This window comes from Aythya fuligula, chromosome 3 (genome assembly GCF_009819795.1).
Source record: "Aythya fuligula isolate bAytFul2 chromosome 3, bAytFul2.pri, whole genome shotgun sequence".
NCBI classification, from domain to species: Eukaryota; Metazoa; Chordata; class Aves; order Anseriformes; family Anatidae; genus Aythya; species Aythya fuligula.
Window position 1 is genome coordinate 20,147,605 of NC_045561.1, and position 13,873 is coordinate 20,161,477.

The following is a 13,873-nucleotide window of genomic DNA, read 5'->3' on the forward strand; positions in this document are numbered from 1 at the left end:
CTGGAATTTCCTATTTTGTAATGAAACAGCAACTGGGTAATCTAGCCTAATAAGAGTGATACCTCTTTCTCATGTAATTGAAGCTGTTACTGCCTTATTGTGCTATTTTTCATACAAATGGAGTGATTTCCCCCTACACTTGGATAGGAATGACAATTGGACTCCTTTGGGATGACCGCTTAATAAACTAGTGTCTAGTTTGAGACACCAACTGCTGGATCCAGCAGATTTAGATCACTAAGCATGAAAAGTTCTTTACTCAGTTGCGTGCAGCAGTGTGCTTGCCTAATTTTCCAGAGAACGAAAATGTAAATTATTTTCATTAAGTGCTGAAATCTGCCTCACATAATATGCCTCATGACTGAGAGTGTAGTATTAAACATCTATATAAAGTCAACATATGTCAGAATGAGTTGCAATGTGGTGATAGAATAGGGATAAGCCAGCAATAGTGTAAAGCTGAGCATTTCTGATCCATTGTAGGCTGCTGGTATGACAACAGGCAAGTCATCTCAGTTTCCGTCTCTCTCTGCGCTCAGTGCTGTACCAGTTGCTGTAGCCAAGCTAGTCCTGAACACACTGGTTCACCTGTGTGCAGCACAGTGCATTGTTTGCATACCCCATGCCTCACACATTGTGTGAGTGTTGTAGTACCAAGCTCCTCACAAGTTTGTTTTTGGCAAGACAATGTTTTCCTTTAGAACCACTGTAGGTACTTCTGCACTACACAGTGCTGTGCGCAAAGGATGGACTTACAGAAAGGTTAATGACTTGGAGTCATCAGTATCATGACATGCCCAGTATAAATGGCATTTTAAATTAAAATTTAAAAAGCAAGTCACTTCGTTTTGATGAGATTGTGTGATTTTAAGAAATCTTTTCATTTGCATGTTTTTAAGATTTTTTTTACTGTATTTCTGAATTAGCCTAGTGAAAATGGCCACTACGTTTTATGTCATGCAAATATAACACATCTGAAAACTTTGTTCAAATTATGCTTAGTTTTTCATATGCTTTGCAACTTCAGCGATTTGCATATTTTCCGGACTGTTATTGTATTATGATAAACAGGGATTATCATATATTTTCAGATAATGTTTTCTTAACAATTCAACTTCTATTTGTAACTCTTCCATTTATTTTAATTACTAGCACAGTGTGCAACATTTATTAATCAGTAGAGTCTTTTTAAGTTAAAATACTAAATTAGCTAACCCCATTAACACAGAATACTCCAAACAAGCAGTAATAGGAGAGGTAGTTACTGTGCAAATCGTATTATACATGCGGGTGCTCTAGGGCACAGTTAAGCATGATTACCCTCTTTTGATCCAGTATTCCTCTGCTTCTTCCAGCTAATTTCCACTGGAAATTTACAAAGTAGTGCCTTCATTTTTCCATCTTAATTTTTCTAATGAAGTTCTAGTACTTTATAACACTGGGGATGCAGATAAGTCAGTGTATAATTAAGTTCCAGAATTTGCTGCAGAAGAGATCTTTTACTTTCTACAAGAACTGGACGATTTTTTTCTTTTGCCACTTTACATTATTGCAAACATGGGTTAAATAAAAACAGACAGAGGCTTCTTGGATTTGCTGCTGTTAGGATAAAAATGACTGAGAGCTTACTGAAAAAGCATCGATATTTAGTATATTGCACACAACATAATAATGCACCCAAAATTTCTCATGGAAAAAATACTGTGCTAAACATAATCTGACTAGATACAGTAAGTAAAATGTGCTGTCTTTATACTGTGAATTACACTTTGATTTGTAATGTGCACTCATTATGAACTATGTAATGACTGTCCTGTTGCAATTGTTTTGCTGTGGAAAACCATTTTGATTCTTGCTTTGTTCACTAAGTGAAAAGATAGTCTGTTGGATTAGATTGAGCAATGACTTTAGGTGAAACCCAAATCTGAAAGTTTAAAATGAATTACGCATTTTCTTTAATAAATTAAAGAAAAACAAACAAACAAACAAAAAAACAAACAACAACACATCAGATTCACAGCTTCCAGAAGGTGAAGCATAGTTTGTTTGGAGCTAATTGCTCGTGGTCTTCTTTAAAGTGAGAGGATTTTTTTTTTTTTTTTTTTTTTTTTCAGTTAGGTCAAGACAATAAAAAATGAATTACTGTAATTACTGTTACACGGAACCAGTTTAGGTACAAATTTAACAGCACTATCACACATCTAGAGCTAAAATTTTGGTAGTGTTTTTATATCTAAGTTACCAAAACATACAATACATACAAATATTGTGCAAGTTTGAAAAATCTAGGAATATTTACCCTACCTTTCTTTGGTGTTAATATTTCTTACAGTGCCAAGGGGTGTGGGATAGTCTAGCAGTAGATCTCCTACCTGATCTTTCTCAGTAGCCTGGGTGAAGTGAAGCATTTCTGCTATCAATATTATATGTTTGCACTGCTAGACTGCTTTTCAGAGATCCAGAGAACCTGCTGAAGGCCTGCCCTGTTGCTTGCTGCCATTTAGACAGAAGAAAAAGTGAATACTGCTGAATTTTATCCTGAAGAGGCAGAGTCACCTTCCACCTAATCAGTTTGTCCAGGGCCCCATCCAACTTGGCATTGAACACTTCCAGGGATGGGGCATCCTCAACTTCTCTGGGAGGCCCTGGTAGTGCCTCATCACCCTCATTATGCGAAGTTTCTTCCTTATATCTAATCTAAACCTATCTTCTTTTAGTTTAAAACTGTTACCCTTTGTTCTATCACTACACTCCCTGACAAATCCTCCTTCCTGTTTGTGCTCCTGCATAGGAAGATTTTTCTCTCCTCTTGCATTGCCATAGACACCAGAGTCCAGTAGTACCTTCTACAGCATCTATCAAGAACAACTAGAAAGCCTTTAGCATCTAAGAGGCCTCTTCCATCTCCTGTCAAAATAGCAAGAAATAATGGAATAAGAGACAGAATGGGAGGAAGAAATAATAGGTGATGAAATGAAAGAAGAAAGAGAACAAGGGGGCTGAAATGTGTGGAAAAGAAGGATTAGAAAGATTAAATTAGTGGTAGCAAAGAGGTACAGGATAGAAAGGAGAGAGAACACAATTTTAGTTAACAACAAAGGATATCAAGGATATCTTTTGAAATATAAATATATACTGCTATAAACTGTCAGGTCTAGGATTACCTACTAAGTCAAAGGCTCCGAGGCTTTTTGGTCCCAACTCTTTCACCCTATCTTGATTGTATTATTTGTCATAACTCTCATTGAAGCTTTTGCAGTGGGTGGAATGAAATAATTTTTCATTTTTTAAGTGTATTTCTTTGGGGAGAATTCACCTTCCATTAAATCATACAGTTTTGGAAAGGTGCAGATTATACTGATTACGCTTTATGGCACAATATGACAGTAATGTGGAACTTGATTCGTCTTTCATCCCGCTATTTCCGTCTCTGTCAGTTTTACTGAAAGCTTTCAAGAACTTTTGAATTTACACTGAAATCACGAAGAAAAGCTGAAACCCAGATATAAGAATCCCACTGAAGTGAGCTTATTATGGGGAAAAACTACTGAGGTCTAAGGTTGGGCAGTTTATAATGTTATCATACCATTGTCTGGATTTAATTTTCTTCTCCTTCCATCACTCTCTTCTGTCACATTCAGAACACATACTGTCATTAATTTGGGGAAAAGCTGTGTCAGGTATAGAGAGAGAACTACAGAACACAATGCCATTACTGAAGTATATTGCAGTGCTCTTGCTTTTTACTATTATCATTGGTTGGTAGAGGTATTATGATGCTCGTATGATTCCTATTAATTTGCTTATCTACCTAAAACAAATAAACAACATTTAGTATTTTTATTAGTTATTTACATAAAATTATGACAATATTTGGTTGCTTTAAACAGACATTGCATTTGTGATTATGATCCTTTCTTGTCATTAGATCATTGTCCCTATCAACAACTGCTCAGGTGGCTCTAACTGTGGATCTACAGACAGAAGAAAAAATAATTACTACGTTATGCCATTATACCCATTAACATATTGTTAATGTTCTTACATTTCATTTTCAGTATTTTTTTTACTATTCAATGTTCTTTCTCAAAAACTCATTGTTGCTTTAACTTTTTCCTCAACCATAGACATACATTCCAGGCTGTACAGCACATAGACCAGCCAATGGTCTTACAGGAGATAAGCAGTAGAATGTGGAAGATTACATTTGTGCTAAGCTACATGTAGTACAAGATGTTAGTTGTGACCTAAAATGTTAGAATATATGCATAGATATTTAAGTTCGGAAATGTGGTAAAACATAAATTACTCAGATTTGCCAAACTCTGATTTGATCAATAGATTTGCCAAAAAAGATGAAGCTGAACTGGTCCACAGTAAAATCAAGCCCTTCACATAGAACATGTTATAGGGGAAACAACTAGAATCCTTATTGTTTTCTTTACTTTATCTTCTACTTCTCTCATTTATTTTTATTTTTTTTTGCTGTTTTGTGTATAAATTTTACAGATGTGGTATTCATATTGAATTATGAATGTTATGGCTCAACTAAATTATATGCATATATGGGCAAATCCCTAAACTGCTAGCCTTCTCAGATATCCAATCCCCCGAGAAAGCCAATTTTCTTTCATGTCTGAACAAAAGAAAAATGTACTATTAAAATGCAATTCAGAAGTGATAAAAACTGCAAGTGGAGCAGCCGGCTCACAGCACCTTCGATGTATTCTCTGGGACACTGGGGCCACATTAATTTTTGTGTGCATGTGATGTCCATCCCATGTGCAAATTAGCATTACAAGTACCATAATCTGTCTTATGTGAGTGTCCTTTCCCATGAGTATACACATACTACTATAGCTTTGTATAATTTAAGTCTGCTAACTCAGTGTTTTTCTTTTTGCTAACTTTATATGACATTTGACTGTGGTACTAGATAGAATAAATTGATATAGCTAGGAATATTGTTAAATAGTTTCTTTTTATGAAGTGGAAAGAGAGGCATATAATTTAAGACAAATAAACAAGCTCACCCAAACAGTTCTTGATTTATTGGTTAGTGTAAACAAATCATTTTGTGAGTATCAACTGAGAAACAGGAAGAAACATTTTTATCCCCATCTTTATCAAAAATGTGTTTGACTATAACTTGTATTGGGACTCTGGGTTCTGAAAAACTTTCACCTAGTAAAAGGTTTTAGTTAACTACACCTATTATTGTGGCTGTTAAAGTGATATTTTAAACTCTTCAAACTTATTTCTAATTTTACCATGTAATATTTTTTCTGCACTTGTAGAATCAAGAACACCCATTTCTTTCTTTTTGAAATACCAGAGATGATAAGCTTCATTTATGGGATTTTCCTTCATATTAAAATGTATCTTTTTGCTCTTGTAACTCTCTTGCAAACTAAAATGGGCAGATGGAACTGATATCTTTGTAGGATTGCTTGCAGATCTGTTATATATGAGATGTCTTTCACCCTCCTCCATACAGTTTACTGTGGGGCCTACCCAGAAAATCTGTAGGTGTCCACAAGCTTTATGAATATCTATCTTAAAACAACCTCTATAACCAAAGAAGGCATCTGGAATTTCACTGTTCAGTGGTAGTATGCAAGAAGGGAGTTCACCCTCAGTATGACTAAAGGTGAAAGAATCAAATCCCAAAAGATTGATGGTTAGGGCATACTGATAACTTCAGAGTACATGATTGGTGTATTTAGGACTAATCATTGATTTGCTTTGTGGTCTGCTAATACATGAAAGCCAACAGTACTATCTGTATAAATTTCTATTTGTCTAAACTAGACTACAGCTTCTATAGCATTGGTTAACGGTTATCAAAGGATACATTTTCTACTTTAAGGTACAAAAGAAGTTCTTTCTGCTGTGAATTAGTCTTGCTTTATACTTACACTGCCGGTAGGCTTGAAATGCATCCATCCTGATGGAATGGAATGATCAGGTTGAGGTTGTGTTGGTTGCCTTTTAGAGTACACTACTTGTAAGGTGGATGAAAGGTTCTACAGAAGTGAACTCTACTTTTGCATGGTGGAGGCCTCCATTGACTGATGGCACATACTGCATTGCACATGTCAATAAGGAAAACACAGCAAACCAGTCCCTGTTCATTCCCTCTTTAAACCACACCAGTTAGCAGTGCAAATATAGCCAAAGTACTAATCTGGTAATGCAAGTGCGCCACGTTCTATCTTCTTACAAGGCTTCATTTTATCTATTGAAGATCTCTATCACTTTGCTCCAAATTTTATTAAAAAGCAATTATCAAAGAAATTGCAGTAGCTCTGCCACAGTACCATCAAGGTGGTAGAGGAAAATAGCATAAACTTGTGTCCACCTCATTTTCTGCTTCATTGATATCTTATTTACATGATTTCTGTGGTATCCAGAGTAGGCCATAATTTTAAAATATGTTTTGAATTTCAGATTTTTGCCATTTTCTTCATATCATAAAAATGAGAAGTATGATCCATCAATTCATAGGTCAGGCAAATATGGCGAAGAAACTTATGGAATTAAACATTTCCGAGAAGTACAGCTGAATAAGTGGGTAACAGGCAAGGTAAGTCACTACAAAAATTAAAGAATGGCTTACTTTTTTAGATTGCTATTATATGTGAGTTTGAGCCTGATTCTGAGATCATTGAATCCACTGGGTATCTTTGGGCCATCAACAATTCTCTGACCTAGAAGGTAAGGATTAAGAGCATGTATAAGTACAGATCTGGTTATATCAGTTTTGCAAATTTTTTTGTTTCTGTTATGCCTTTCCTGATTTAAGACAACATATGGCATACAATATAACATATGTATATTTATTCTTACATGCTAAACCTTTAGAAAATTATGGAAGAAAAATGGAGAAAATATAAAATATTGTATTGCTTAAGTTCATTGGGTGAAAAAGGGTGAAAATGAACCTAAACAGTGTTCTAACATGAATTTGTGCATATATTTGCATTACTTATTTTTCTGTTAGGAATCATAATCACATTAAAATTTCTCAGTACAAGAAATATATAGACTTGACAGAACAGTTCCAGCACATGGCCTCAAAGGGAGTAGAATACCTTTTCTATGAGAACAGGCTGAGAGAGCTGGAACCCTTCAATGTGGAGAAGAGAAGGCTCAGGGCTCATACAGGCTCATTGATATATACGTTTATATTAATGTATATAAACACCGATGGGAGGAAATGAAGATGGAACCAGCATGATATATAAAAAAAAATGATATAAAATTTGTTGGTCCTACTTGTTTTATACTGTAAAGACGTTTCCAGTCTTTAGCAGTTTTTGATCAGGCTCAGATACCAATATCAACCAAAGTAAAGGTATTTCTACTGTTTATCATATGTATATGATGCATATAATATAAATTACAGGACATAGTTTATACCACTAAAATTGCTTGTCTCTCTATCTTGGATAGATTTCAGCCTAAATCTCTGTGGGTATATAGCTGTATGCATTAATCCAACACAACCTACAGTCTTCCAACCCCTGTTCTAAATTAAAATGAAGCTTCAGTTAGGAGCTGCTTACTCAGACAGAGCGATAAGAGGGGAAAATATCTCTTTCTGACCTACCCACTTATTTAATGAGTCATTATTACTGTTAAAAGAAAAAGAAAAGAAAAAAAACCCTCCAACTCCTTTCTTCATTTTAATGGAAGAGGTCCTATAGGCAGGTACAAGGTCATACTTTCAGAACTAAAATTTCAGTGAATTCTGTTACTTTATTTCCCAAATCTAGTAAAATTTTCCATACGTCAGGGCTCTGAACAAAATTATCTTCTATTAATTAATCACCAGGCTAATTGGCATGTGTGAAGATATTTCCAAAAACAATCTGAGTTTTGCTTAACATGTTGCTTAACACAACCCTTTTTTGGGGTTTTCCATTAGGTGATATTTATGTGAATGCAGTGTTTATTACAACCTGAATAGCTGATAACCCAGCCAGGTTGTATAGTTGGCTTCTTAAAGTATTCTAGTAAAGAAGTCCATCTAATCATTGCTGGTAAGAAAAACTGTAATTTCTTCCAAGGAGGCAGTGCAGTGATCAGTGGGTCAATGACCACTGAGCTGCTGAAGTATTATTCGATATTAGCTGCTTTTTTAATATAAACTCAGTATTAGAAAGTTTCTCTGTTTATGTACATGAGCGTGTCTGAGTTCTATTTCCTTCAGATTTTTATGTGTTTATATGTGTGCATTTTAATTCAGGTCTCAAAAAGATTACTATGTAAATTATATAACTACTTTAGAAGCAAAATGAGCAACAATGACAAATATTGCATTGTTATATTTCCTCTGGAAAATGAAACAGTGTTAGCATAGACTTCCTCTAAACGTAGTAATTACCACTGGTATGTGAGAAAAGTTAATAGTTCCTTTCATCTAGTTATAATCTGAAAATCATTCCACATAGATTTCTAAGAAGTTACTAAACTAATGGAAAAAACAGTTGTACTCTAAATCTTCATTAAAAATAAATGAGTTAAGAAATGGAAATATTATACTTCTAGTGAAACAATCTAGTTATCCTAGTTAACTACTATGAAAATATAAAATGCTTGCCTATTTTTAAAGTTGTATTAATATATGTCTAAATACCTTGGAATGCCTTTGATTTCTGTAAGAAGTATTGATATAAAGAAAAAAAAATTACTAGTCACTGTGAGTTTAATCTAGAGTGATAGGTCCCAGAGTAGCTGGACAGTCAGGGGATCAAATACGCTAACTATAATCTTTCAGTTGTCAAAACACTCACATATGTTCATATTTACTGAAGCAGAAATGATAGTTTATGGCCTTTAATTGGTATTGGAGTTAGTTTGCATATGCATTTTAGAAAACTGACTTAAATGACAGCATTTACTGTTTTCTTATTTGGAAAATTAGGGACATGACATTTGAAGGCATTCCTTGTTGATAGATTCTTTCCTTTGATACCTTATTATAGGTGAATTACAGTACAACTGCATCACTGTTTCGTTATTTGCACAGGCATTTTGGCCCTAAACAGAATTTTATTATCTACAAAGCATAAAAATATCCAGTACTGCAAGGAATTAATTTAGAGAACCTAAGCATATTGCACAGAACATAAAGTTGACCTTTACCGTCTACAGCTTTTGGAATGGAGTGGGATGTGGAACACATCATAGATTTAATGTGGCACAACGCTGTCTGCAGAAACTTGGGTGGGACTGCGACTGCCTGCCCATTGCACCCGATGATTGAATCTGCTGTCACCAGCATCCTGATAATAATGAACATTCAGCTTAACGACCGTGATTATGATTATCATAATTGATGTGCAAGTGCAGTGTGTGGGGATCATTACAGCTGAACTGTACAGCAGAGAAACATGCCTTAGTTATGGATAATTTTACTTTTATGCATTGATTGGGATAAAATATGCTTTTCAAGTTCAACAGGCCAGTGTAATATAATTTTAGGAAGATTTCTACATGTATGAATTGATGATTATGAGCTTCTTGCAAAACAGTCATTCTAGCTGTTTGTTTTGAATTGTTTCATTCCATTAATAACAGGAAATAAATAATTAGACGTTGAGTGGAAATCACTTATAGAGTACTGCCAGCATTAATCAAATATCAAGTTCAAATATTTCTGATTATGATGGCCTCACATAGGCAAGAAAAAATACCATTTGTAATGCACCACCAACACAATTCTGTTTTTGTTGGAGAAGTAGAAACTGGGCAACAACATTGTCATTTTCATGTTGTGTTGTGTAATTGCTAGAGCAGGCAATAGTTGTTATAAAAATTATACTGCTTCCACTTTTGCCACCAGAGGCAGAGGTGACAGGTCCACATTCAGCCAGAGTAGATAAAAGCAAAATCAACATCTTCAATCAATGTAGTTGGGTGGTGGTTGCCTTCAGCTGAGATTATATGAATTTGCAGAAGTATTTAATTAAATTGTACAATAATATAACAGAAAACCAGGTGTGTGTAAGTACTTTAGCCTGAGTTTATAAAGGACATTAGGATAATACAATGTATAGAGTTTCATTGATATACAGTAGGTGTAAATTTGTCTTTGTCTAAGAATTGGCAGAAGTGTCCCATTTAGGATAACAGACAATAGGAAATTTCTTGATCTTTAACTAACTTGCTTTCTGCCATAAAGAAGTTTGCAAGGATCAAGTCACTCTGAATGTCTCATCTGCATAATTCCTCTCACATTATTTTACTAAGTTTGGACTTTCTGTGGTGCAAAAGAGTACTCTCTGTAGGTCCAGAAAAATCATGCTATTTTGTATAAAGTCTTTTACCTCTAAAACTTCAATAGCCTCAGCAGTTTTCATTCTTACTCAAGTTATGGCACAAGTGGCATAACTTTATCAGGTAGGACCTGAAGTTCCAGCTATGTGGGAAGAATTACATAAGTGTATTACAAGGCCTGAAAATCTCAGTGCCTTCCACAGCAGGCTTGACTGTTCTACATGGCCAACCCATTCTCTTTCACATTCTTCTGAGGCCACTGTGTCCTATGGTTTTACGGATAATTTACATTTACATAGTATTACTGAAAAGAAAAAACTGGAGAGGGCGAAGTGACTTGTTCTGTTTGAAAACTAGTTTTATCCCACATGGGACTAACAGCATATTATAATTATGTCTATTGGTCAATGTCATATGGCAGAATTGGTACACTACTAATGTTCTTCCATCCCTATCTTATACAGAAACTTAACTAAATTTCATTTTAACTTGACTTTTCTTAATATTGCAGAAATTATAATTGAGATAAGTATAATGTATATGTGAAGTTTTAAACTTTTTCTCTCAAGACTGTGACTGTGACTCCTGGACAATTTTTAAGGGAGTTTGCTTGGTTTCTATTCCTTTTAATCAGAGAAGAAATATACAAGAATATTTTCTAATACAGTGTGGTATTCCTGAGGAATGTGGATCTATGTTGTCAGCCGTATTACATGTTTTGAAACTTTTAAGGCCATATTTACTAGTATGCTTTGTGACAAAATTACAAATGTACAATGAGAAGAGCCAGGACACTTTCAATAACAGTTCTTAGTTTCCCCAATGCAAATGCAACATGTTTTCCTAAGCAAAGCAGAATTGACATAATGTGGCAGCTAGAAGTGACTCTATTGTAGGAGAATTATTAGGTGATCTTTTAAGAGTTTGCGTTTTACACTACCAATTTCCTCATGAGCCGTGTCAGGAATAATAAGGGTTGTTACCAAATTGTGTTGCACTTCAGCAATCTCCAGCCAATGACATGGCTCCTGTATAATTATTGCTGCTGGCATAACTTGATGGATCTATTTGGATGCTCCAAATGCACCTTTAGTTTGAATTATCAGCTATCTGATTCCAAGGTAAAGTTGCTTTCCTTCACTTTGCTTCTTACCATACGTCCTACACCAAACCAAACAATTTAAATCCAAGGATCTGGTCCTACAGCAGTGCATTCTGTATTATTCATAAAAAGTCAATATTCTGTAGCGTGTATCTCTCTGCTGTCTTCAGAACAACCCCCAAGAGTCAGAACACTTTGTGTCTTCTTGTGATAATTGGCTTGTGGAACTGCCTGCCTTCACATAGGATGATTCTTACAACAGCATTACTTTGCAGAATTGTGAGCTCCTTGAAGCTCAGGCATTTAGCTACATTCTTGGACAGGTAGTGTTTTTTAAAAAAAAAAAAAAAAAAAAAAAAGCAGTGGTGCCCAAGCTAATATCATGGACCAGATTAATGAGCAAGATGTCTCTGAAACTGGGTAACAAAAAAAATTGCTTTTGCAAAGTCTACTACTTCTAAATTTTGCCCCTCTTGAGAAGCAAACATTCAGAAAGCCAAGAGTATGTCAATTCAACAGCAGGAACAGCAGACATTACCTCTGACCCACTGGACTAGAATCTCTTTCATAAGATGAATCCATTCAGCCTTCTAGGAAAGTAAATTAAAATTTCAACTTGTGGCAGTTGACATAATGATTTTTCCAGATATAAGCCATCTCTTAAATGATTTTCTTAGGTGTAGAAAGAAGGTTAAAATTATGAAGCAAATTAAAATATACAAAATGGCTACTGTTTAACTAAATGTAGAAAATGATGTGTTGATACTTAGAAGGATGAAAAGAAAGGCTGGAATAGCTTTCTGATGAAGGTTACTGGTGACTTACAGGGTACAATGAAGAAGGAATAAAACAATGCAGTGACTAGGAAGAGTCAAACCATTCAGATGGATATTTGCATAAAAAAGATACTGTCACCACTTTTCTAATCAAATCCATTCTAGTGGTTATTTGTAAGGGTTTGTCAGCAACTAGTTGAATATTTTATAAAACCTGATTTTCAGTTCTGTGATTTCTCAGTGGGAAAATTCAGTCCCTTGATGATGATCCAGGGCTTTGAAGAATAAATTGATTCAAAAGAGAAAATTAGATGGTCCTTATTATACTGTCTAACTAGCAATCCGGTGTCATTTGTCTGTAGGATGATAAATGTCTTGCTTTGCCTACCTTCCTCATTTAATAATGCAACATGTATGTTAGTGGCATAGAAAGAAAATCTTCCATTTTAGTAAGAGCTAACTTTAACCACTGTTTTTTGAGGGAGATATATGTATGTTTTTTACCTTCATAAATAATTCCCATTGTATACATTGCTTAAACATTTTAAAGCCTCTTGTTTAATGAGAAAAAGCTTTAGAAACACAGTATCTTGCCTAATTCCTTCATTATACACTTCGAGTACATTACACTAAGGTGTGGTAGAACTTTTAGTGCAAACATCAGTTGAGCTGGAAATGTTAGTGTGAAATTTTTAAATTGATGTTAGTTTTAGGTGTTCACTATTCTGAAGTTATTTGGTTTGTTGGACTTGCAAATCCTTGCACTAAACTGGGAAGTGCTTGGCTTTGACTTTTGATGACAGTTTTGGAAGGACTGTTCAGTATTCTTGGGATTCAGGAAATTTGCTTATACATCTGGCAAATATAATGCATTTCAACACAGCCAATTAATCTTTATTTTGAATTTAAAAACAAAAATCTAGATATTGAAGTCACTAGCAATTACTGATGTAACATATCTGCAAAAGCTGGGGGGAAGTGTCGATCTGCCAGAGGGTAGAAAGGCCTTTCAGAGGGACCTGGACAGGTTGGGTTGATGGGCAGAGGCCAATGGGATGAGGACCAACATGGCCAAGTGCCTGGTCCTGCGCTTTGGCCACAATAACCCCATGCAATGGCTTGGGGCAGAGTGGCTGGAAAGCTGTGCAGACGAAAAGAATCTGGGGGTGCTGATTGATGCTCGCCTCAACGTGAGCTGGCAGTGTGCCCAGGTGGACAAGAAGGCCAACGGCATCCTGGCTGTGTCAGGAATGGTACAGCCAGCAGGAGCAGGGAGGTGATCGTACCCCTGTACTCTGCTCTGGTGCAGCTGCACCTCGAGTGCTGTGTTCAGTTTTGGGCCCCTCACTACAAGGACATTGAGGCCCTGGAGTGGAGCATGTCCAGAGAAGGGCTATGAAGCTGGTGAAGGGCCTGGAGTACAAGTCCTGTGAGGAATGGCTGAGGGAGCTGGTTTCTCCAGCTTGTTTAGTCTGGAGAAGAGGAGGCTTGGGGGAAACCTTTACAGGCTCTCTAAAGGTACATGAAAGGAAACTGTGGGGAGCTGAAGGTCAGCCTCTTCTCTCAGGTAACTAGTGATAGGACTAGAGGGAATGGTCTCAAGTTGTGTGAGGGAAGGGTCAGGTTGGAACTTGGGAGAAATTTCTTCTCAGAATGAGTAGTCAGGCATTGGAAACAGTTGACCAGGGACAAAGCTTTTCACAACTCTCTA

The 13,873-nt window shown here is 35.8% G+C and overlaps 1 protein-coding gene across 1 annotated transcript in view; it reads left to right on the plus strand.

Moving 5' to 3' along the window:
* Nucleotides 1-13,873, plus strand: part of SPATA17 (spermatogenesis associated 17) — a 94,995-nt gene that overhangs the window by 65,320 nt on the left and 15,802 nt on the right. The window contains exon 9 of the mRNA XM_032185266.1: nucleotides 6,451-6,586. Coding sequence (XP_032041157.1) covers nucleotides 6,451-6,586 — 136 coding nt within the window. The remainder of the gene's footprint in view (nucleotides 1-6,450; nucleotides 6,587-13,873) is intronic.